This window comes from Eutrema salsugineum, unplaced genomic scaffold (genome assembly GCF_000478725.1).
Source record: "Eutrema salsugineum unplaced genomic scaffold, Eutsalg1_0 scaffold_9, whole genome shotgun sequence".
Taxonomy (NCBI): Eukaryota; Viridiplantae; Streptophyta; class Magnoliopsida; order Brassicales; family Brassicaceae; genus Eutrema; species Eutrema salsugineum.
In genome coordinates, this window is record NW_006256342.1 from 326,051 (window position 1) to 345,710 (window position 19,660).

The following is a 19,660-nucleotide window of genomic DNA, read 5'->3' on the forward strand; positions in this document are numbered from 1 at the left end:
AAGATGTAAAATTTATTGATAAATAAGAATGAATATTAACAAGATAAAAGTAATTGAATTTCGTTCCACATTTAAATATACTAAAACTATATGATATTAATTAAAATTCTGTCCAAAATTACACCACCTGAATGAATCGAACTGATATAAACTTTTATTTTAATGAAATCTATTTGCTTAAAACTTTTTTAAGTAGAATTAAGAGGTTGTCTTCCTCTATATCGAAAACAAAAGGTACAAACTGCCTTTTTGCACTGTGAAGGACAGGAGCATAAATGTGAAAGATTTTACCGTCTCGTCGAAAATGACAGCAGTATCTTTTAATTCTCTAACTAAACAAAAATTCTTTTTTTCCATAATCTTTTTATAGGTTTCGATTTTACTCACCAGCATTAATTTGTAAAACAAAAAAAAAAATGGTTTTGAATATAAAAATAAAAATAGTAGTATTCTCCTTTTTCGAGGAAATAAAAATAAATAAATCAAAAAGTTGTTTTAATCCTCCTATAAAATGCTTCCCAAAACACTGCACTACAGTTTGCATACAACAAAGTTAAATAGTTTCCATTATAACTTTCGCCGTCTAAAAAAAATGGAAAACACCGTTGACGGTCACCGTCTCCAACCTTCCGTCCCGTTAAGCTCCCTCGTTGAAATCCATCAAAGCTTTGAAACGTATGAGTTATACAAAGAGACGCCATTCGTCTGCATGCCGTTCTTCGGACCCAAAACTCCGTTTACTAATCATCTAACGGTGACGGAACCGTTCAACGTCGGACCTGAGTCGTTCGATATCTCTTCTCTTTTCTCTCCTCCTGACTCAAAACCCGAACCCGCAAGAGTTATGGATGATTCTATCGCTGCCGTGGTAGGCGAAGACGTACTGTTCGGTAATAATAACAAAGCTACCGATGATCACTTTACCGCGACGGAGACCGAAGACGGCGTGAAGAGATGGCGGAAGATGGCGCAGAAGAACGGAGGATTCAGAGGGGTGAGGAAGCGACCGTGGGGGAGATGGTCGGCGGAGATAAGAGACAGGATTGGGCGGTGCAGACACTGGTTAGGAACGTTCGACACGGCGGAGGAGGCGGCGCGTGCTTATGACGCGGCGGCGATGAGGCTGAGAGGGACGAAAGCCAAGACCAATTTCGCGGTTGCTCCGGTATTTCCAGAGGAGATAGCTCAGTCGGGGGAGGATATTAGGAGGAGGAGGAAGAAGAAGAAAAGGGTGAATGTGAGCAAGTGTGTTAAAGTCACTTCGGTTGCACAATTGTTCAGTGATACCAACACCTTGACTTCTTCTACTTGTCACTATGGAAACGTGATTAGTCCTTTTCATGATCTTGATCTAAATTTTTGGGTTTAGGATTGTTTAGAAAGTTTTAATCACTCTAGGCTGATTAGTTGGGTTCTTTAATGACTTGTCCTGCTTTCTTTTTCATTAGATTATATTTTATGTGTCTGAATCTCTCTCTCTTTTTTTTAACAACATGTGCATGAGTATCTATGAAGTACTTTTGGTGAAACAAGAGAGCATGCATAATCGTGGTCCTTTGTTTACCTTTTGGAATATGACTATGCATTAGTGTGTAGAAGTAGAACTAAATGAAACTGACTAAAGTGCTAGTGACTATATATTGTTGGGTCATATGTATAGAGGTAGCCTCATTAATAAGATATAGAAGGGTGGGTGCATAAATCTACGGGATCAGTAACTTTCTGATGAATAGTGAAACATATACTACATCTTGTTTCTGGCGAAAAACTTGGGAACTGGTTATTACCTTCGCTGAAACTAAAAGCTACAAAAGCTGAGCAAGTAATGACTGATATAGGGAACTTTCCCTGTATGTATACAGTAACATAGTCATATATACGTCTGTATGTGTGTTATCCATTGAACATTATGTTAAGATCTTCAGTTGTCTTGGCCTCTTGGGTTTTGAGGAAATCCCCTCCATGAAACCTGGGTGAAAAAGAAAAGTTGTTTTGAAGAGTTTCCTTAATTTGTCTTTTTAAGTTTCTCAATTTTATTTTATTTTGGATGAATATGAGCTTTACTGCCAGTTTTTTTTCTTTGAAAAAAAAAAATCAAAACGAGGTTAAAACGCGAAATTGAGGACTCCTAATCCATATGCATAATTGACAATTTATGTATTATAGTTTTTCGACCAACTATGCAAGTAAGTACAAATTGGTTTTAGTCGACTTTCAAATGAAACATTTTGAATATAGTGCACCTTACATTTTGTCATCTTGTCAAGTTTCTTGTGAATAAGTGTGAGATGCAGTATTAATGGTAGACTTTGGAGCTAAATAATGAAAGTAAAAAGATTGTTAAAACATACATATTTTGTGCTCAACTTCAATCTTCTTCAATCAAGCGCAGTCAAATTGTGAGAAATAATCTCAACCGCACGTTCGATTTCCTCCTCCGATATGATCAACGGCGGAACAATCCTGACGACATTCCCTTTCCCTGCCGTCAAAATCAGAAGACCAGAATCACGGCAAGCATCGACCAATGGATTCGCCGGGACATCAAGCTCCACTCCTAGGATTAACCCTTCTCCTCTCACTTCCTTGACGTGCGAGTTTCCTCCCAGTTTCTTCCCCAACAGGTCCTTAAAGTATCGACCTTTGCTTGAGACACTAGACAAGAAAGAGGGTTTCGATACTTTATCAACAACAGCAATGGCTGCATTGCACACAAGAGGGTTCCCAGCAAATGTGCTTCCATGATCTCCGTAACTTATGGTCTCAGCAACTTTTTCAGTCACAAGCACCGCTCCAATTGGCAAACCACCGGCTAAAGGCTTTGCAACCGTCATTATGTCTGGAGTTACGCCGAATGCTTCATATGCCCAGAGGTTACCAGTTCGACCCAAACCACACTGAACCTGGAGATGTAGAGAAGAAAAGAGCAAGATGAGAGATGAACTTTACAAGGAATGAAATCAAGGACAATCAAGATATTGCACTATGTACCTCATCGAAAACAAGAAGAGATCCAGCAGCATCACAAGCAGAGCGAAGAGACTGGAGAAACTCTTTTGTAGCAGAGTAAATCCCGCCTTCTCCTTGAATAGGTTCCACAAACACAGCAGCTATTTTACCCGAGCGGATAAGATCTGTGGAGGCTTGAATGTTACCGTATTCCAAGAATGTTACACCAGGCATGATGGGCTCAAAGGGAGTTCTGTATTGTTCTTTGCTTGTCAAGGCAAGAGCTCCCAAGGTTCTTCCATGGAAACTGTTTGTGAATGCGATGAACCCTGTCGCGACTTCTTTGTTTTCAGGGTGGGTGAACCTCTGGAACTTTCTTGAAAACTTGATTGCTGCTTCGTTGGCTTCTGTTCCAGAGTTACAAAAGAAGACACGGTCTGCGAAAGAACTTGCCACAAGGCGTTTTGCGAGTTCTATCTACAGAGAAGTTCAAACGTTTCAGAACACATGAGCTTGAAGGTATACACAAGGATTAAGAATGCCATATAAGGTCTAGACACCAAACTATACCAACGTGACTTCCAGGAATCAAGATTGAGGCATGACACAAGAACTAATACATCAAATTCACAAGAGAAAGATATCACGATAACCACTAAACCCATAACTATCAAGCAAAATCATTTCGCACACTCACTAGTGAAATTATACCTGAGGGATGGTGTAATAGACATTGCTGACATGGGCAAGAACAGCAGCTTGCTCAGTGACGGCTTGAAGCCAATCAGGATCTCCATGGCCAAGAGCATTCACAGCAATTCCAGAGGCACAATCAAGATACTCTTTCCCTTCTGGGTCGAACAATTTACAACCTTTACCACTGGTGAACACCACCGGAGCACGCGCGTAGGTACCCACAAGAAGTTTCGCCTCCTCTTCAATCACTTTCTCGCTCACACTCGGTTTTACCGACACTCCCGCTTGTTCGCCGGCGTTTGTCAATGCGCTCGCGATCCGGCCGTTGAATCCGACTCGGGTTTTGATCGGTCGATCAAATCGACGGCGTAGGAAGCCAATCTCCAATGACGGCGCGCACGGGAGGGTGATTTGGCCAAGAGACGCCATTTCGTTGTGCTCTTCCCTTTCGTTATGCGTTAGGAGTTGGGACAGTGAAGAGTGGTTAAGACGAAAATGCTCAACTTTTAATTTAATTCTAGGGTTTTAACATTATTTTTTTTGATAAAGGGGTTTTAGCATTTTAAGGCATGCTATGTTCTATCTCTTCCTTAATTACAATTTAGGGCTGATGAATTTGATTCCACACAACTAGCAAATTTTTTTTTATAGCAAATATGAGGTTTGAAATAGTTAAATCCATTAGTCAAATGACAGTTTTGGAACGTCTTACATATTAAAAAAAAGGGTCGATGTAATCTTTTGCAATACATCTCAGCAGAGATAATAAGAAATGAAGAAAAGTGTATATATGTTATCTATGTAGATAATTACATCTCATCCTATGAAAATGGGAGAAAGATAACGACCACTAAGGAGAATCTGAATGGCAGAGCAAAAAATCATACTACCAGCTAAACAAAGAAAATTCGTCAGAAAACACTTGACCCTAAACTCGGATCACCTCACCTTGAGGCGAATATTCTTCAGCGGCAACGGGAAATGGCCTAATGGGTAAGGATATATATGAAATTTTTAGTCTATCTTCCTCGTACTCATATATATAGTTACAGCTAAAAGACATGGTTGTGGCAGGATGTGGAGTTGTTTGTTTGATGTATGATAGGAAAAACAAAAGAATTATGTATATATGCTCATGGTTGGTAGTTCAGCAGACAACTTCAGGGCTCGTATCGGTATCTAGTGGCATGTTAAGGTCAGGGAGCAAGAAGGAGGAGCCTTGTTCGAAAGCACGTTTGCAGGATAAGACAGATTGTGATTCAGCCTACATACATAGGAATATGATCTCCTTGGGTTACATGTTGTTTATGTGTGAATATTGCAGCTACAATGTGTGAGAGAGAAAGAGAGAGATGGGCTCACCTTGATCTTCTTTAGCGCATTGTTTCTTTTTCTTTGTTGCTCCACCATGTCACGAATGCTTGCCAATTCCTGATTCAATAAATCTAAGCTTAGCACGCGGACTTAATATATATATATATAGAGAGAGAGAGAGAGAGAGAAATGAAGAATAACAAAAGTTATACAATTTTCAGGCCTTTTCTTTCGATCAAGAGCATGTTTTCCTCCTCTTTAAGCTCCGCCAAAGTCTGTACATTGATTATAAGAGAAAATTAGGCAATATGTAATGATATCATTCCAAACGTAGAAAGGTTAAGATTCATCGGTGAAGGTCAGACTATATAGTTCAACATATTTAAACAAGCCTGGTCAGAATATGCTCAATGTCTGGGGCTAAAACTAGTAAGTAGTTTAAACCTTTAATAGTGTATGTAAATAAAGCAGTCTCTTTTTGCTTATACCTTTTTCTTTCTTGATCTCTTGAAAAGAGTTGTTGTTGTTGTTACAGCACTCGTTTGAGAAATCTAGGGAGCAAAAACCGAATAATCAGATAATGGCTTAAGACATACGACACCACCAAATAAAGCCAGATCAAATTCAATATTCAATCAATAACAACACCAACCTAATATCATATAGTTTTGTTTTCTATATCATTTCTTGAAGAAAACCACACACCTACCAAACTTTAGAGGCACGATAAGGCCAGTGAAATAAAAAAGAATCACCTCCCTATTAGCCAGCATATAAGCAAACCAAAAACTTCGAAATCTTAAAAAGAAACTCCAAACCGAGTAAATTCAAAAGAATCTTCTTGGTCAACTACTTATTGCCCTCAAAAGAAGAAGAAAAAAAAAATAAAAAAAGGAAAATCACGTGAGTGGAGCGTGAGTTCAGAGACTTAAACGCGTGTGTTTGGTCGTCACATTCACACGTCATGCTTTTTTTTGCTCCTCCGACCCCAACTAGTGTCACGTATTCTCCATAGCACCACTTGTCCTCGCTTATCGTTGATTTACTCTCTTTTTTTTTCCTTTTCTTTACTTGACAAAACTCTACTTTGGTTTTCAAAAATAAGTTATAACCACCGATCAAGGTCAACATAAAAATCAGAAAACAATCTTATTTAGTTTTTAAAAAGGGGGCTAAACTCAACAAGCGGTCACCGGTATTCAATCTGACGGACAAATCAGGGAACTCAATCACTTGCAATAACTGAGTTTGACCACTGGCCCCCTGGGTCCACACTTAGTTACGGTTCACTGCGCCACATCTGATAACTACCCTCCCTCCCCACTACTAAACCCTACCACACACGTACCTAATCCACTCAAATACTCTTTAACCTAAATTCAATTCCACGAAGTAGCCTCCCAAAGTAACGCCTGCGGAAATCTCTCCGAGATAATCCTTCCACCGTGGAAATGAGCTCATTGGATGACAAGGTTAGTTTCGTCATTTAACTGGAAATGAATGTGTTTTCTTTCTTTCGGCTACTCCCTCTTTTTTTTTAGAGAGCATTGAAAGTTTGCAGCGGTGATTTTGACTCTAAAAGACCTCCCCTCGATGTGAGGGCCTTTTGGTCTTTTCCGTAAAAAGAGAGAAAGAGAGAGAGAGAGCAACTGGGATGCACAAAAGTGGGAAACGTGACTCTTTTGTTTTTGCAAAAGAGAGCAAAAAAGCAGAGATCACCCCCCAACTTATCAGTTTGAAACTCAAATCGGACATGTGTTTCTAAGAAGACAACAAAATCTGTCGTCAAAGATAGATTTTGTTTCTCCCTGGAAAAAAAAAACATCAATTTCCCTAATTTGAGTCCACGGTGTGTGGGTATTTCGGTCAACATGTAGTCGGTGAACCTACACGATGATCAACGATGAAGACGATCGAGGATCCTCCTAAATGACGAAAATACCCACAAGCGAACAACTAAAAAGTCTCGTCGTGTGGGTACGGCCAAGGGTAAAATCGGCGATAGATCAGCCAAAAAACAACAATGAATACGAGAAGAGAAAACGCAAAAAAAAGAAGAAAAAAAACTGTGACAGTGTAAAACGCCGCAATCACGAGAGATGTAAACGTCACACACAGACACAAAAACCTACGCAGTCTACGGCCATCACGGAGTTTTCAAATCGGGAAAACCAAAAATCGTGTGAAATGTTTCGGACAAACCGTAGATCTAAACGTCTCGGATTGTTTTACGGCGGCGCTGGACTCCTCCAGACATTCCACGGTGGTAGCACCGCCGCCGCCGCCGCTTATAGACGTGGCGCCGCTCCAGGAGAGAGGCGTGGTGGGACTGGCTCGCGTTTGGTCTCCTTTTTTCGACCTCCGTTGACGCACGCTCCATTTCAGCTTCAGAGGAGACGCGTCGCTCGTCTTCTGCGGTGGTGGCGGTTCCGAGTGGCGGAGCCGAAGCAGCGCTTCTGCCACCAATGAATCGTCAGACATGGCCGCTCTAATCCAGTTTTCGCCGGACATACTCGGAATCTACTCGACCTTTTTCAAGAGAGGAAGAGAGAGAGATAGATGGTGGCGAAAAAAGTAGAGAGGAAGAAATCTCTGTGGCATATTAATGGGTGGATTTGTGTATTTATATCGAGTTTTTATTGCACAGTTAGATTGGAACTAATTAAATTCTTCTTATTTTTCTTGATAACTGTGGGACCCTCCTTGAATACATACGTGGCATAGATCATTTGTGGCAAGTTTTTTTTATTTTATCGTGTGTTGGAATAGTAAGAGAAGTAGGGTAGCGTCTGGACACACGCGCGACTCGAGTCATGAGCGTTCCTGTATTCTGGATAATTTTCCTTTATTTTTGTCAACTTTTTTTTCTTTCTTTTTCTTTTTTAAAATCTTATTTTTGGAAATTCCGTGAGTTAGTTTAGATTGTATGGTAATTTTATTTGTGTTTTTAAAAAATGCTTTGGCATATAAAAACAATTACATTTTTTAATGAATGACCGAGTTATTAGCTATCTTTTTGACTTTACAAATTTTTCCCTCATATTTAATTTCCTGGCCTCGTCAAATCCTCAACTTTACTCTTATAATATATGACAGTCATAATCTATGCTAGACTAATGAAGAGTCTAGAACTATACTATAAAGTTTAAGGGAGAAACATCACTCTCTGTTTTTGTGCCTCAGAAGGTTGATGCAAGAGAAACAAGGGGATCTAAGCAAAAAAGCAGATAGAGAATGCCTCCCTCTCCATGGTTAGAAATTAAAATGCAATATTAGTGTTGATTGGTCCAAAAAAAGTTGGTAAATGGGATGTGGTGGAGCTTGGGTTTTTAAAATGGGAAAATAAGATTATTGATGCATACAGAGTCGACCTCGAGGGTAAGCAAAACAAACATTAACAAATGAAAAATTGATTGATTGCGTCGATGGCGATAGAAGATACACTTAGTCATAAAGTTAACCATATAATATTTGGAATTGAATTTGTGGAAACGTCTCAACTTTGGCCTTCATTCCTCAGGAAATTTAATAATTAGTTTTTTTCTTTTAGCAGGAAGCAAATATTGGAAAGTAGAAGTTGGAATAAAGGAGCCATTCTCATTATCCTAAGTGTAACGAAGGATCTTTGTCTTAAGTCTTATGTTACCTCATGATCTACTACTATGGCTTCGTGACTTGGTTGAGCGTGAGAGACTCATGCCCTCTTCTTGACAATGCTTAATGTTGGGTTCTGCTGTAGGCATTTTCCGGGAAGTATAACATTGTCCATTTTGTAATGTTTCCTTATGTTTTAGCTTATGTTAGACTTATTAAAGTTAGGTGCCGTTATTTGAGTAATATCACTATATACCAATAGATAATATAAAAAATAAGTGGTCCTGAAAAGTGGTTTTGACCACATACTGTTCACTGAGAAAAGTCCATAAAGCCCCTAAGACATATATCTGAAAAATTAAGTTCTCTCTCATGCGGTAGATCTTAAAGATACGAAAAAGTGTCAGAAAATATTCTGTATATTTCACATACAATTGTTCGCTGTAATCGAGATAAAATAGAGGAAAGATAAAACAACAAAGGCAATAGAGAGAGAGAGAGTAGTTATTTACCATTTTTTAGTCGGGTCCAACTAAATTACAGATGCTCTCTTATGTTTTACATCACTAACTAATATGTTAACATATTAACAATAATATTGTACTTATAACATTTGGACAATACTTGTTATTATTGTTACCACGCTATCAAATATCGGATAACACGCCAACAAACACTACAAATTATTGTTAACATCTTAATAAATATCTGATATTATTGTTAGCACGTTAACAAATATCATATATTTTACTACACCATAGTAACAAACTATGTTAACATGTTACAATACTTAGATATTATTGTTAACAAGTAGAAATATTAACATATATCATTGTTAACAAATATAGATGTTAACATATGTCATTGTTAACATGTAACAATAAGCATTGTTAACATGTTAACTTGTATTACATATTATTGTTAGCATAATCCGGACAAACGATAACACTTATATGTAGTTATCGGATATATATACATTAAAATTAGCAAACGATAACATAATACATAAACCGTTATATCGCATCTACCACATATGATACACCATATCTTGTGGCAGGTGACAGGTGTCATTATCCAGAAGATGATTATCAAGACTATCTCTGATCCCAACTGACGAGCATTAAATGCTGCTGTCGGTTAATTTCTCTTTTTTTTTTGGCAAATGTAGTGACGTCAATTGGATGTAGGGTTAAAAATGTGAAGTTTTGCTGATGTGGTATAAGTCACTTAATTTTGAAATATCTTTTGATATATATTTAATTAAGTGGTCAACTTTTGATATATACTAAAATGATCCTTTATATTTTTTGTTTTCACGTACAAAGATATGACTTTAGTATGTAGACTTATATATTTGTCCTTGTTAATGTGAAGTTTTTGTTTTATGTGTGAAAGAAATAATAATTAGCCTAAAATTAATGAATTTTATAAATGACATGTTTACTTAGTTTTTACTTTTTAGGAAGGTGTTTATTGATACACCATTTTTCTTTTTTACTGGTAATAAATAAGTTAAAAGTGGATAGTTTTAGTTTGAAAAGGTAACCATACAAATCAGGATTTGAAAATTGAATGAGTTTTAGACACGTTTAAATTACAAGGTGGTGATATAACACCAAAGTGTAAGTAACAACACGTGTCAAGACATTGATGTGTTCGTGCAATAGTCGAACGCATACGTCTCCTCTGTGGAAAATGTACTTTGATCGTTCCGATTGTCCTAAAGCAGTCTAGCGAACTGTAACATTTTACATATTTGTCAATATGGATATTATTTAAATACATTTAAGTTTTTCCTTAATGTATCTTACCATTCACCGTAGTTTCACAAAGCATAGGTTTCTTAAAGGAAACCTATTTTAAACTATTACGTGATCCCATCTCACTGAAATCATTTCAATCTCATTAAATCAGAATTTGAAAAGAAAATGCTACTTTCAGTGGTATGGTCATAGTTCCAATAATCTATAATACTCCACAGAAAAACGAATTTGAGCGCACACAAAGCAAAAAATCGCCTAATTCTTATGTCGTATGATATTGTAATCTAATTTAATATAGTTAACAAAATAATTTAAAGTGCGTTAGAACCTGACCTTAGGGAATAAAACTTTTTCTGAGTTCTGACCTCACTAACGTAGGATTCAGTTTTCTAAAGTCAGTACTAATGATGATGGTTTCAATTTGACTTTTACTTTTACCGAAAGCAAATAAACCGTTCCTTCTAACCCGTTTTTTAAAATCGCGTAACCAATTCGGGTTTACAGATAACCGGACCAAGACCATCGTTTTCATTTCACTTGAACGAACGGGGATCGGCTCCGTCATCATCACCTTCTTCGTCTACACACCAAAACCCTAAAGCTTTTGGAGCCGCCCAAAGTCAGTTTCCATGGCGCTTCATCTCGCCAGACCCAAACAAAGGTTACACTCTAACCCATCTCTGATTCATCTTTTCTCAACCTCCTCATCATCTCCTCAAGACGGGAACGAATCTGGCGAACAAGCTTCTCAATCACCGACTTCTTCATCATCGGCGTCGGAATTGAAAATCTCTTCGTACTTAAGTGGTATCAAGAGCAGCCTGAAACAGAAACCACAGATTCAGCCTCAGGATGGGAGGAGACAGTTTGTCAGATTCGATGCCAAAGCTCAGAATCAGGCGCCGTCGTTCTCCGGTAACCAAATCGGAGGCAATATACAGGATATCAGGAGGAATCTCAACGAGTTCCGGAATAGAGAATCAGCTCCTCCGGCGAGGGATTTGCAGGATCTTTACAAGCGAAACGTGCTATCAAAACCCGGAGATTATGGGACTCGTAAAGCCGAGGGTACGGGTTATGAAAGCCTAAAACAAAACTTAAGACAGATGAGGTCGCAAGCTAACACCGAGACCAGATTATCCAATTTAAATTTATCAAGCCTTAAGAGCATTATGAAGACGAAACCCACTGAAAATGTGCGTTCAAATGTGTTCGGCGGAGCAGAGGGATTGCCCATTTCCGTGTATGGGGAGCGATTAGAAGAAGGGAAGAATAAAGAAGATGATACAGAGGAGATGAAATCGGAGTTTATCAAGCGTTATGAACCACAAGAATTGGGGGAGATACTAAGGCTGTACAGGCCACAAGGAAAGAAAGAAGAAGGTTGGTTCTCGTTGCAGGAGCTGAATCAGAGGCTTGTAAAGCTAAGGGAGGTGGAAGAGGAAGCAGCACAGAAAACGAGGAAGGGGTTTGCTTTCAATGAGTTGAGGTTTGATGTTCAATCCAAGAACGAGGAAGCCAAGAGAGCACAAGCCTGTACGCTCACGACTCTTTCTTTCTCTGTGTGCGTCTTTAGATATTGACTGTCTAGTTATAAATGGTTGCTTTAAGATAGAATTGAATTAATTTTCTGTGGATTCTGATTTTAACTCACTATAACGCTCCATCTCTTACTTGTGAACTACTTCCTATACGACAGCAAAGTATTGATTTTTATGCTTGGGGCTTGAGGTCGTTTCTAGGTTATTGTTTTTGATTTGCTGTTCCTTGTTGTGATGTAACTGGAAGGTTAATTTTGCTTGCAGTTAACAACTTGGATATTTTCGGCTTTATAACTACACCGAAGTATTTACTTGAGCCTCCGAAAGAGCAGCTAGTTGAAACTGTGAGTCTTTTTCCGTTCTTAGTTCTTTAATCCTTAAGCTTGTAACCATCTAAGATTTTTTTTGTTTGGCGTTGATTATGTTATACATGTGTAAATTCAAACGCAGTATTTCCACCCGGATAACATGTCTTCTGCGGAGAAGATGAAAATCGAGCTTGCAAAGGTCAGGGAAGAGTTCAAGATGTCGGAATCGGATTGTGGTTCTGCACGTGTTCAAGGTAAGCTGATTCCTGCGCATAAGTAACAACTCTTCTGATCAATGTTTGCCTTTAGCTACAAGAGATCATTGCCTCTTTGCATTATTGTTTAGTGATCTCAATGGTCTTTCCTTGTAGTGGCGCAACTGACTACTAAGATCAAGCATCTGTCCTCTGTTCTACATAAGAAGGTAAACTTTCAATCCTTTTTTTTTTAATCCTTTTCCTGAAGCTAGTAGGGGCAGTTTTCTACGGTAACCTAACCGGGAATCCTATAACCAAATATAGGACAAGCATTCGCGAAAGGGACTTATAGCAATGGTGCAGAGACGGAAGAAACTGTTAAAGTATATGAGACGAACGGACTGGGACTCTTACTGCCTTTCACTGTCAAAACTCGGCCTTCGTGACAACCCAGATCACAAGTGTTAAACTTTTTTGCTAGTGACTCAATGAATCGTGATCTCGGTGCTCCTCTTTTTGTTCTTTTACTTTTGACAAAAGAGAGAATGTGTGTCTATTATCCATCACCATTTTGGGGAGGAAACTTGTTCTACCACAGATTATTATTGCAGCCTCTTTAGGCAAAGAAATTAATTTGTGGGTTTATTTCGTTGACATTGACCCTTCGATTACCCGGGAATTGATAATAAAGTTAATTCTAGAACACATATCCATCTCAAACATGAAAAGTGAACAATCACAGTTAGTTAATTCGAGCGAAACAAATCCAAGGAATCGATAAATCAATCTTCATCAGTGGCATTTACCAAATTAGGAGGATTCAGATTTCAGAAGGCAGTGATTGGTTTAAAAATTTAAAGTAAACCGTTCCTTCAATCTGAACCATCGCGTAGCTAAATTCGGTTTATATAGGACCGGGATAAATCAATTGACGCCAGTTTTTTTACTTCTTTTTTAGGCAGTTTAAACGCCAGTTTTCTTATAACATGATTCTCTCGTCTTCTTCATCTTACGCTCCTAAGAAGTAAGAATCATGGCGCTTCATCTCCTCAGACACTAACACAGGTTCCACTTGAACGCATCTGTGATCCGTATTTCCTCGACATTGCCATCAAACATACCCTCTCAATCACCATCGTCGAACTGCTTTACTAGGGAGCCTCTTGTCGATTCCCGTCGGAACTATTCGCCGACGAGAGATTCAGGCGATGTTTTTGACCGGTTCGTTATTCTTCGACATTTGAGAGAGCAAGCTGTAAGTTTTTCCTTTTTAAATCTTGAAGTCTTTTAGTTTAGCAGATCAATTACTTTTAATAAAGATCCTTATCAAAAAAAAAAAAAAAAGTCTGAAATGAGATCTTCCGTAGACTATGATACATATCATATGCTTTGTAGTTGATTTGTTGTTAACGATACCATGTAAGAATACTGATTACTGAAAGCCTGATACTTTTTTTGCATTATTTCAGGAAGAAAAACAAAGCAGAGTTGATGTTGTGATGTTCTACTTATAAACACGAGGAGAAGGGACGAGTATCTGACGAAAACTCAATCCCGCTTGTGGCTGGACAAATCTTAAACATGGAAAGTGAGAAATATGAACCCGAACTATAAGATCAACCCGTTTTCTTCATTCAGACTATTTTGCAGATTCTTCTTTCTTCACAAATCAATCCAAAGTTCATCGGGTCAAACGACCAGTCTAGTCACTGTTGTCACCATCTCTTCCATTGGCATTGTATCCTTTAGAAAGCATCTTAGAAAAATCTTGGCAGATTACACATCCATGACGCAGCAAGAAGCTGTGGAGTTTTCTAGTTGGAGAAAAACCATACGGGGGTACTATTTTCCTAAGAGATGGATTTGCACAAACCATCCAAGTGAAAATTCCATCATCAACTTTACAATACCCAAGGTTTATCTCTCTTAAACGTTTGCAGCTCTGCACAACTTCCTTCACCCCTCTTGATCCCACAGTCAAGCATCCTTTCAGATCAAGATGCAACAGCCCTCGACATATTTTGCTGATCATATCTAGGTCTTGGTCGTCGATCCAAGTTCCACATGCTCGCAGAGACTCCAACTTTGGAAGCTCAAAGTCTACTACACCAAAACCCCTTATGCCAGTGCATCCGCTTATATCCAAAGATCTTAGCTCGCCACAATTCCTCAAGACTTCAAGAATCCCATCTCTCGTGATGCCAGGACACTGAGCCACATCAAGAGTTTCTACAAAAGGGCAATGGCGTGATATCTTCTCGAGACACTCGTCGCTCAAATTGTGGTTTCCAGATATGCACAACGACTTGATCCCTGACTTGATATCCAGCTCCTTGGAGTATTCTTCCACTCCAAAATTCGTCCCTTCCATTCTCATGCGCTTGAGGGACACACATCTTTCGATGATGTTGAAGAATGCCACACCAGTTAACTTGGCACAGAAACTGAGGTTCACAAAGGTTAAGCGCCGAAGGAACACCCCTAATTCCACTATCATCTCATCAGAGAGGAAACTTGATCCTTCAAGATTCAAGTGAACTAGTGTTTGGTGCTTAGCAAGAAAATACAAGAGCCCATCAAAACTGAGACAGTGGCAATTGGAGAGAAGAAGCTTCTTTAGAGGGAACTTGGCATCGGCAATCAAACGGAGCAAGTCATCGGACAGAAACGAATCCGAGAGATCAAGCTTAGACAAAGAGCGAGCGAATAAGAAGGCATCGTTGGAGAAGGAAGCCCTGGGCCTCCATCCGATTCCATTGATCGCAAGAGACTCCAAGTTCTCAGAATTGCGCACAAGGAATTCGATGCAACCGGATGAAATGAAATCGCAGTCACGGAAGATTATTTCTCTCAAGAGGACACAATTCCGCGATAGAGAAACCAAAGATTTATCTGTGATTAGGTTATTACCAGAAACGTTGATCTTCAAGAGCCCCTTGAGATTTGACGAAAGACTGATAATCCCAGAATCAGAGACGGGACTCGGAAGAGAGTCAGGATAGCTTATGTCCAGCTTCTGTAGAGATGGGAAACACGCTCCGATCGAAACCAGATCGCTTTCTCGCAATTCCCCAACTCCAGAACAGTTCAATTCCTTGAGATTTCTCATCATCTTCATCCCGAAATCTGGAAAATACGGCATTCCCGACACATCGAGCGACTCGATATCTAAACCGGAAAGCGAAACCTGCAGAAGAGACGAATTGAGATCTTCATGGAAATCATGGAACCTGATTCGCTTCAGCTTCCGGAACCGAAGGAGATGCCGATGGAGAAAGGGAACAGTACGATCGGTGATGATGAAAGTGGAGCGAACGCGATTGGTGATGGCGAGGAAAGAGGTCGATACGAGTGAAACAGATTCCAGGAACCGATAGTCATCTTCATCAATGAGTTTACAGATCAATTCCCAACATTCTTCAGGTAAATCCATGGATCCTCTCATCCCCCAAATTCGATTGAAGATAGCAGAATCAGTGTAGTGAAAAGAGTTTACAAATTTGTTCTCGATAATGACTGGTCACCTACATCCCATTCGGAATCTCGAAACACTTTGATTTGTTGGGCCTGTCATGACCCAATATTATCTCAGGTTCATTTTTATTTCAAGGCCCAATTACTCCATTTTTAAAAATTGTTTTTTTTTTTGTTGTCAACTCTATACAGCTGTCTGAGTATGTGACCAATTGAGTCGGTAATTAAAGTTGAAGAGGACAGATATAGAAAGTTCACATGAATAATGCTCAAAGTTTTGGAGCTTTGTCCATTTTTTTTAATTTTTAATTTTTCTTTTTTGTTGGATTCACTCTTAAACCACGACTTGTCCTTTTGTTCACTAAATCCGCATGAATTGAATTTACGCACTGACCCAATCGTATCCTTTGGATTAATGCGCCTCGATGCAAACAAAACTAGTGAGATTACATAATCCTTTTATATGTATTTTTAAACAATCCATTATATCCGCATCATAAATTCACTAACTAAATATCAGAACTCAACTAAAAAAATATAAGAAGTAAAGTTCAAAGAATTAGATTATTGAATAATATTTACTATTTAGCGAAATCATATTACATGTTCTAATTTTGAACTTAAGAATATACAGAATTTCATCTAGAACTTTGTAATCGTAGAAACCTAATAACAACTCAAATCTTTTTTTTGGTTCGAATCCAGACCTATGTTATACATTGTTTATGAAATTAAATGGACTGATGCTTTCAGGAATGAGAAAACATTAGTAGTATAAAATATTTCTTTTAGCTTTACGTATAAAAGAGAAAGGTTTGAATATATCTTGTAGCATTGGGATGTTAAATTTTGAAATCTACAGAAAATCAAAATGAAAGATTCTGTAAAGGAAGTGGAGCTTTGTAATCTAATTTATCTATCAGTCCACAATTCCACGTCTTATCACCCACGTCCGCCTCTCTCTCTCCTCGGGCACTCTCTTTTTTTTGGTTTCCACCTTTTCATAACTGCCACATGAAGACCAAACACCTAAAACCTTGTCCTTGTCTCTGTTTCCCAACCCCAACAGTGTCTTCCTCTCTTGTCTCCATCTCCAGACAAGATAATCTCAAGATTTCCATCTCGATAAACAAGATTTACGAAAAACATCAACTTAACAAGAATAAGAAGTGGATTATACTTCATAGTTTCATATTCTATCTTGTCTCTCTTTTCTTTCTTTTTTTGTCTTTTCTGTGCATGTTTGTGAAACAAAAATGTGCTTCCTTCGTCATTTCCTGTTTCTTCTACTTCCCATTTGGGTTCTGGGTTTCTCCATCTTCTCCTTCGCTGCTGTGATTAAATCAGAAGAATCTTCCGTTGTTTTCGTTTCTGGCACTCCCCACGAAATCCCTATTTCTCAGGGAATGGGAGCTCAATCCCCAGGTAATAATTAGTTTCTACCCTTTTTGATTTTCTCGATGTTGCCCTAGAGGGAGAGGACAAATTCAGAACATAGCTGCTGATTTGAGCTGTTTGGTCTTACTAGTTCGTGAAATTGCCGAAATGGGCTTGCTGAAAGATGTCTAAATGAATCGAATTTAGTTGAATTAATAATGTCTCCGGAAGAAAACTGAAAACTTTCCGATAATTAGGCAAAGAATGATTCAGCGAGATCTTTAACAAAAAAAAGTTCACCTTTTTATATTTTACATCCTCAGGACCTCCAATTGTTAAAGTGGTGCTTCGCGAGGACTTGAACAAGAAGATTTTAATTGCTCTTATAGTCTCATCGACTCTCCTCTGTGTCACAGTCGTGTTCCTTGTGTACCTCTTGCTATGGAGGTACAGAAATCTAAAGAACAGCTTCACCGGGATCAAACAAAAATCCGGTATGTATGTTTATCTCTTGTGTATCTTTACAATTTTGTTATTTCTTGGCTCTTTGTTGCTAGTGGAGGCTTATCTTGGTAATTTGCTTATCTTATAAGATTCTGTGAAGAGTGTATCCACGAAGCCCATTGTACACAAGATTGATTCTGTGTCTGTGAGGAAAGGAACTATCCCTGTGTATGATTATCAGTTGCTGGAATCTGCAACAAACAAGTTCAGTGATAGTAATGTGTTGAGCCGAGGTGGTCGTGGTTGTCTTTACAGAGCTTTTCTTGATGAAAACTCCTCTGTCACTGTGAAGAAACTTGATGGTGGTGGTGGGGAGATAGACATTGAAAAACAGTTTGAGGTTTGATTGGCTTGACCCATAAGATTCCACAGACTCCAACTATCTCATTCGATAACACAAACCGTAACTTTTTTTTGGTTTCTTGTTGAATTTGTATGCAGAGTGAGGTAGATTGGTTGGCTAAGATCAAGCATCAGAACATAATCTCCCTATTGGGGTTTTGTGTATATCGCCAAACGAGATGTATTGTGTATGAGATGATGCAGAATGGATCTTTGGAAAGTCAGTTGCATGGTAAGGAAGATGATCCAAGTTTAGGCACTTTTTGTTTCGATCTTCTGATTTTGATGTTTTGTTTCTCCTTCGTTTGTATACTTTAAGGGCCTAGCCAAGGTTCAGGTTTGACTTGGCAGCTTAGGATGAAAATCGCGGTTGATATAGCACGGTAAAGTCCATTCATCGATAATTACGTTTCACACATTTAGCAGTTTCCTGTGATCTCCAAAGCAGTAAAGCATAACTGTATGCTTACAAATTTTTCTCTTTTATAAAGAGGATTAGAGTATCTTCACGAGCATTGCCACCCTCCGGTAGTTCACAGAGACTTAAAATCATCTAACATCCTTCTAGACTCGGAGTTCAACGCAAAGGTAAGAAGAGCAAAGATTGATATAATGTAAAGTTCTTGTGATAGACATACGAGTTGTAAGGCCACATTTTGCTTCTCTTCAGATATCAGATTTTGGGTTCGCAACTCAGAACAGAAACCTGAAGCTTCCTGGAACTTTAGGAAACAGAGCTTCCGAGTATCTTGTTGATGGTAATAAGTTTATGCTTAGTCTCACATTATAGCAGCCTTCAGGTTTCGATCTTCATCTTTGATTCATCTTTCAGGGAAAGTTACAGACAAGAATGATGTCTACGCTTTTGGGGTGATTCTCCTAGAACTTCTCCTGGGGAAGAAATCAGCCGAGAAACCATCATCGGAACCAGAATCTGTCGTCACTTGGGTACATACACTTTCCCGAGAAAGTTTATTGTTTTAGCAGGAAAAACCTCTGGCTTATGATATTTTCTATCTTTCTTGAACAGGCTGTACCTAAGCTCAGTGACAGAGCTAATCTGCCCAACATCTTGGATCCTGCAATCAAAGGAACCATGGACTTGAAGCATCTCTACCAGGTCAGTTTCATCAAAAAAGTCATTTTTCTTCATACCCAAGATTTTACTACCCACATATCGGAAAAAGATTCATTATTTTTTGTTTTGAAAAATATTCTGGATTGGATCCGAACAGGTTGCTGCGGTAGCTGTCTTGTGTGTCCAGCCAGAGCCAAGTTACAGACCACTTATAACCGATGTCTTGCACTCACTCATCCCTCTTTTACCAGTTGATCTCGGCGGATCATTGCGAATTTTATGAGAGAAAAATCTTCCCTTTGTAGCTTTTTTATTTCAACTTGCATGTGATGATTTTTTTTTTTGGTTTGTTCATCGGCAAATTCCACTTTTTTTTTTTTTTTTTTCTCTGTTGATCATTGCGACGAGAAACTGAATACAGAAGTTCACATAAATGAGTAGCTCATTATTGATCATAGTACAGAGTCAAAGTAATTTGGTAAATTTAATTAATTAAGCTTAGGCGAGAGTAAAAAAAAAAACT

The 19,660-nt window shown here is 38.6% G+C and overlaps 6 protein-coding genes across 7 annotated transcripts; 3 read left to right on the forward strand and 3 right to left on the reverse strand.

The window, feature by feature from the left end:
* Window positions 1-592: 592 nt before the first annotated feature.
* Window positions 593-1,369, forward strand: LOC18008475 (ethylene-responsive transcription factor ERF084). The gene has a single exon (XM_006389751.1). The coding sequence runs from the start codon at window positions 593-595 to the stop codon at window positions 1,367-1,369; it is 777 nt and encodes a 258-aa protein (XP_006389813.1).
* A 457-nt stretch (window positions 1,370-1,826) lies between these two features.
* On the reverse strand, window positions 1,827-4,143 carry LOC18008494 (acetylornithine aminotransferase, chloroplastic/mitochondrial). Of its 2 annotated transcripts, XM_024152882.1 has the most exons (4): window positions 3,661-4,143; window positions 2,992-3,426; window positions 2,352-2,903; window positions 1,827-1,969 (listed from the first exon to the last, which is right to left on the reverse strand). In XM_024152882.1, exons 1-3 carry the CDS (start codon window positions 4,072-4,074, stop codon window positions 2,379-2,381), a joined length of 1,374 nt encoding a protein of 457 aa, XP_024008650.1. In that variant the 5' UTR covers window positions 4,075-4,143; the 3' UTR covers window positions 1,827-1,969; window positions 2,352-2,378. The 2 variants fall into 2 exon arrangements, with proteins under 2 accessions (XP_024008650.1, XP_006389814.1); XM_006389752.2 differs by lacking the exon at window positions 1,827-1,969 and having other exon boundaries at window positions 2,198-2,903.
* A 163-nt stretch (window positions 4,144-4,306) lies between these two features.
* On the reverse strand, window positions 4,307-7,553 carry LOC18008392. Its single transcript, XM_006389753.2, has 5 exons — window positions 7,162-7,553; window positions 5,448-5,510; window positions 5,172-5,234; window positions 5,008-5,076; window positions 4,307-4,909 (listed from the first exon to the last, which is right to left on the reverse strand). Exons 1-5 carry the CDS (start codon window positions 7,468-7,470, stop codon window positions 4,793-4,795), a joined length of 621 nt encoding a protein of 206 aa, XP_006389815.1. The 5' UTR covers window positions 7,471-7,553; the 3' UTR covers window positions 4,307-4,792.
* Window positions 7,554-10,872: 3,319 nt separating this feature from the next.
* On the forward strand, window positions 10,873-13,032 carry LOC18008467. Its single transcript, XM_006389754.2, has 5 exons — window positions 10,873-11,852; window positions 12,122-12,201; window positions 12,308-12,419; window positions 12,537-12,589; window positions 12,687-13,032. Exons 1-5 carry the CDS (start codon window positions 10,946-10,948, stop codon window positions 12,828-12,830), a joined length of 1,296 nt encoding a protein of 431 aa, XP_006389816.1. The 5' UTR covers window positions 10,873-10,945; the 3' UTR covers window positions 12,831-13,032.
* Window positions 13,033-13,777: 745 nt separating this feature from the next.
* LOC18008502 (F-box/LRR-repeat protein 2) lies at window positions 13,778-15,835 on the reverse strand. The gene has a single exon (XM_006389755.2). It carries the CDS (start codon window positions 15,805-15,807, stop codon window positions 14,065-14,067), a length of 1,743 nt encoding a protein of 580 aa, XP_006389817.2. The 5' UTR covers window positions 15,808-15,835; the 3' UTR covers window positions 13,778-14,064.
* A 1,050-nt stretch (window positions 15,836-16,885) lies between these two features.
* Window positions 16,886-19,586, forward strand: LOC18008373 (probable receptor-like protein kinase At1g80640). Its single transcript, XM_006389756.2, has 10 exons — window positions 16,886-17,261; window positions 17,537-17,707; window positions 17,807-18,057; window positions 18,159-18,291; window positions 18,379-18,442; window positions 18,551-18,647; window positions 18,730-18,817; window positions 18,892-19,007; window positions 19,090-19,179; window positions 19,295-19,586. The coding sequence occupies exons 1-10, from the start codon at window positions 17,093-17,095 to the stop codon at window positions 19,418-19,420; spliced, it is 1,305 nt and encodes a 434-aa protein (XP_006389818.1). The 5' UTR covers window positions 16,886-17,092; the 3' UTR covers window positions 19,421-19,586.
* Window positions 19,587-19,660: the final 74 nt, after the last annotated feature.

What these genes read in the sequence shown, in the direction of transcription:
- LOC18008475 (XM_006389751.1), top strand. Translation starts at nt 593, where the DNA reads ATGGAAAACACCGTTGACGGTCACCGTCTCCAACCTTCCGTCCCGTTA.
- LOC18008494 (XM_024152882.1), bottom strand. Translation starts at nt 4,074, where the DNA reads ATGGCGTCTCTTGGCCAAATCACCCTCCCGTGCGCGCCGTCATTGGAG. An exon ending in TCTATTACACCATCCCTCAG is followed by an intron (nt 3,427 to 3,660) that starts GTATAATTTCAC and finishes ACTTCTCTGTAG; the next exon opens with ATAGAACTCGCAAAACGCCT. An exon ending in CTCTTCTTGTTTTCGATGAG is followed by an intron (nt 2,904 to 2,991) that starts GTACATAGTGCA and finishes CTACATCTCCAG; the next exon opens with GTTCAGTGTGGTTTGGGTCG.
- LOC18008392 (XM_006389753.2), bottom strand. Translation starts at nt 7,470, where the DNA reads ATGTCCGGCGAAAACTGGATTAGAGCGGCCATGTCTGACGATTCATTG. An exon ending in AAAGAAAAGGCCTGAAAATT is followed by an intron (nt 5,077 to 5,171) that starts GTATAACTTTTG and finishes TTATTGAATCAG; the next exon opens with GAATTGGCAAGCATTCGTGA. An exon ending in ATGCGCTAAAGAAGATCAAG is followed by an intron (nt 4,910 to 5,007) that starts GTGAGCCCATCT and finishes CTATGTATGTAG; the next exon opens with GCTGAATCACAATCTGTCTT.
- LOC18008467 (XM_006389754.2), top strand. Translation starts at nt 10,946, where the DNA reads ATGGCGCTTCATCTCGCCAGACCCAAACAAAGGTTACACTCTAACCCA. An exon ending in AGCCAAGAGAGCACAAGCCT is followed by an intron (nt 11,853 to 12,121) that starts GTACGCTCACGA and finishes TTTTGCTTGCAG; the next exon opens with TTAACAACTTGGATATTTTC. An exon ending in AAGAGCAGCTAGTTGAAACT is followed by an intron (nt 12,202 to 12,307) that starts GTGAGTCTTTTT and finishes ATTCAAACGCAG; the next exon opens with TATTTCCACCCGGATAACAT.
- LOC18008502 (XM_006389755.2), bottom strand. Translation starts at nt 15,807, where the DNA reads ATGAGAGGATCCATGGATTTACCTGAAGAATGTTGGGAATTGATCTGT.
- LOC18008373 (XM_006389756.2), top strand. Translation starts at nt 17,093, where the DNA reads ATGTGCTTCCTTCGTCATTTCCTGTTTCTTCTACTTCCCATTTGGGTT. An exon ending in CAGAATCTGTCGTCACTTGG is followed by an intron (nt 19,008 to 19,089) that starts GTACATACACTT and finishes TTTCTTGAACAG; the next exon opens with GCTGTACCTAAGCTCAGTGA. An exon ending in ACTTGAAGCATCTCTACCAG is followed by an intron (nt 19,180 to 19,294) that starts GTCAGTTTCATC and finishes GGATCCGAACAG; the next exon opens with GTTGCTGCGGTAGCTGTCTT.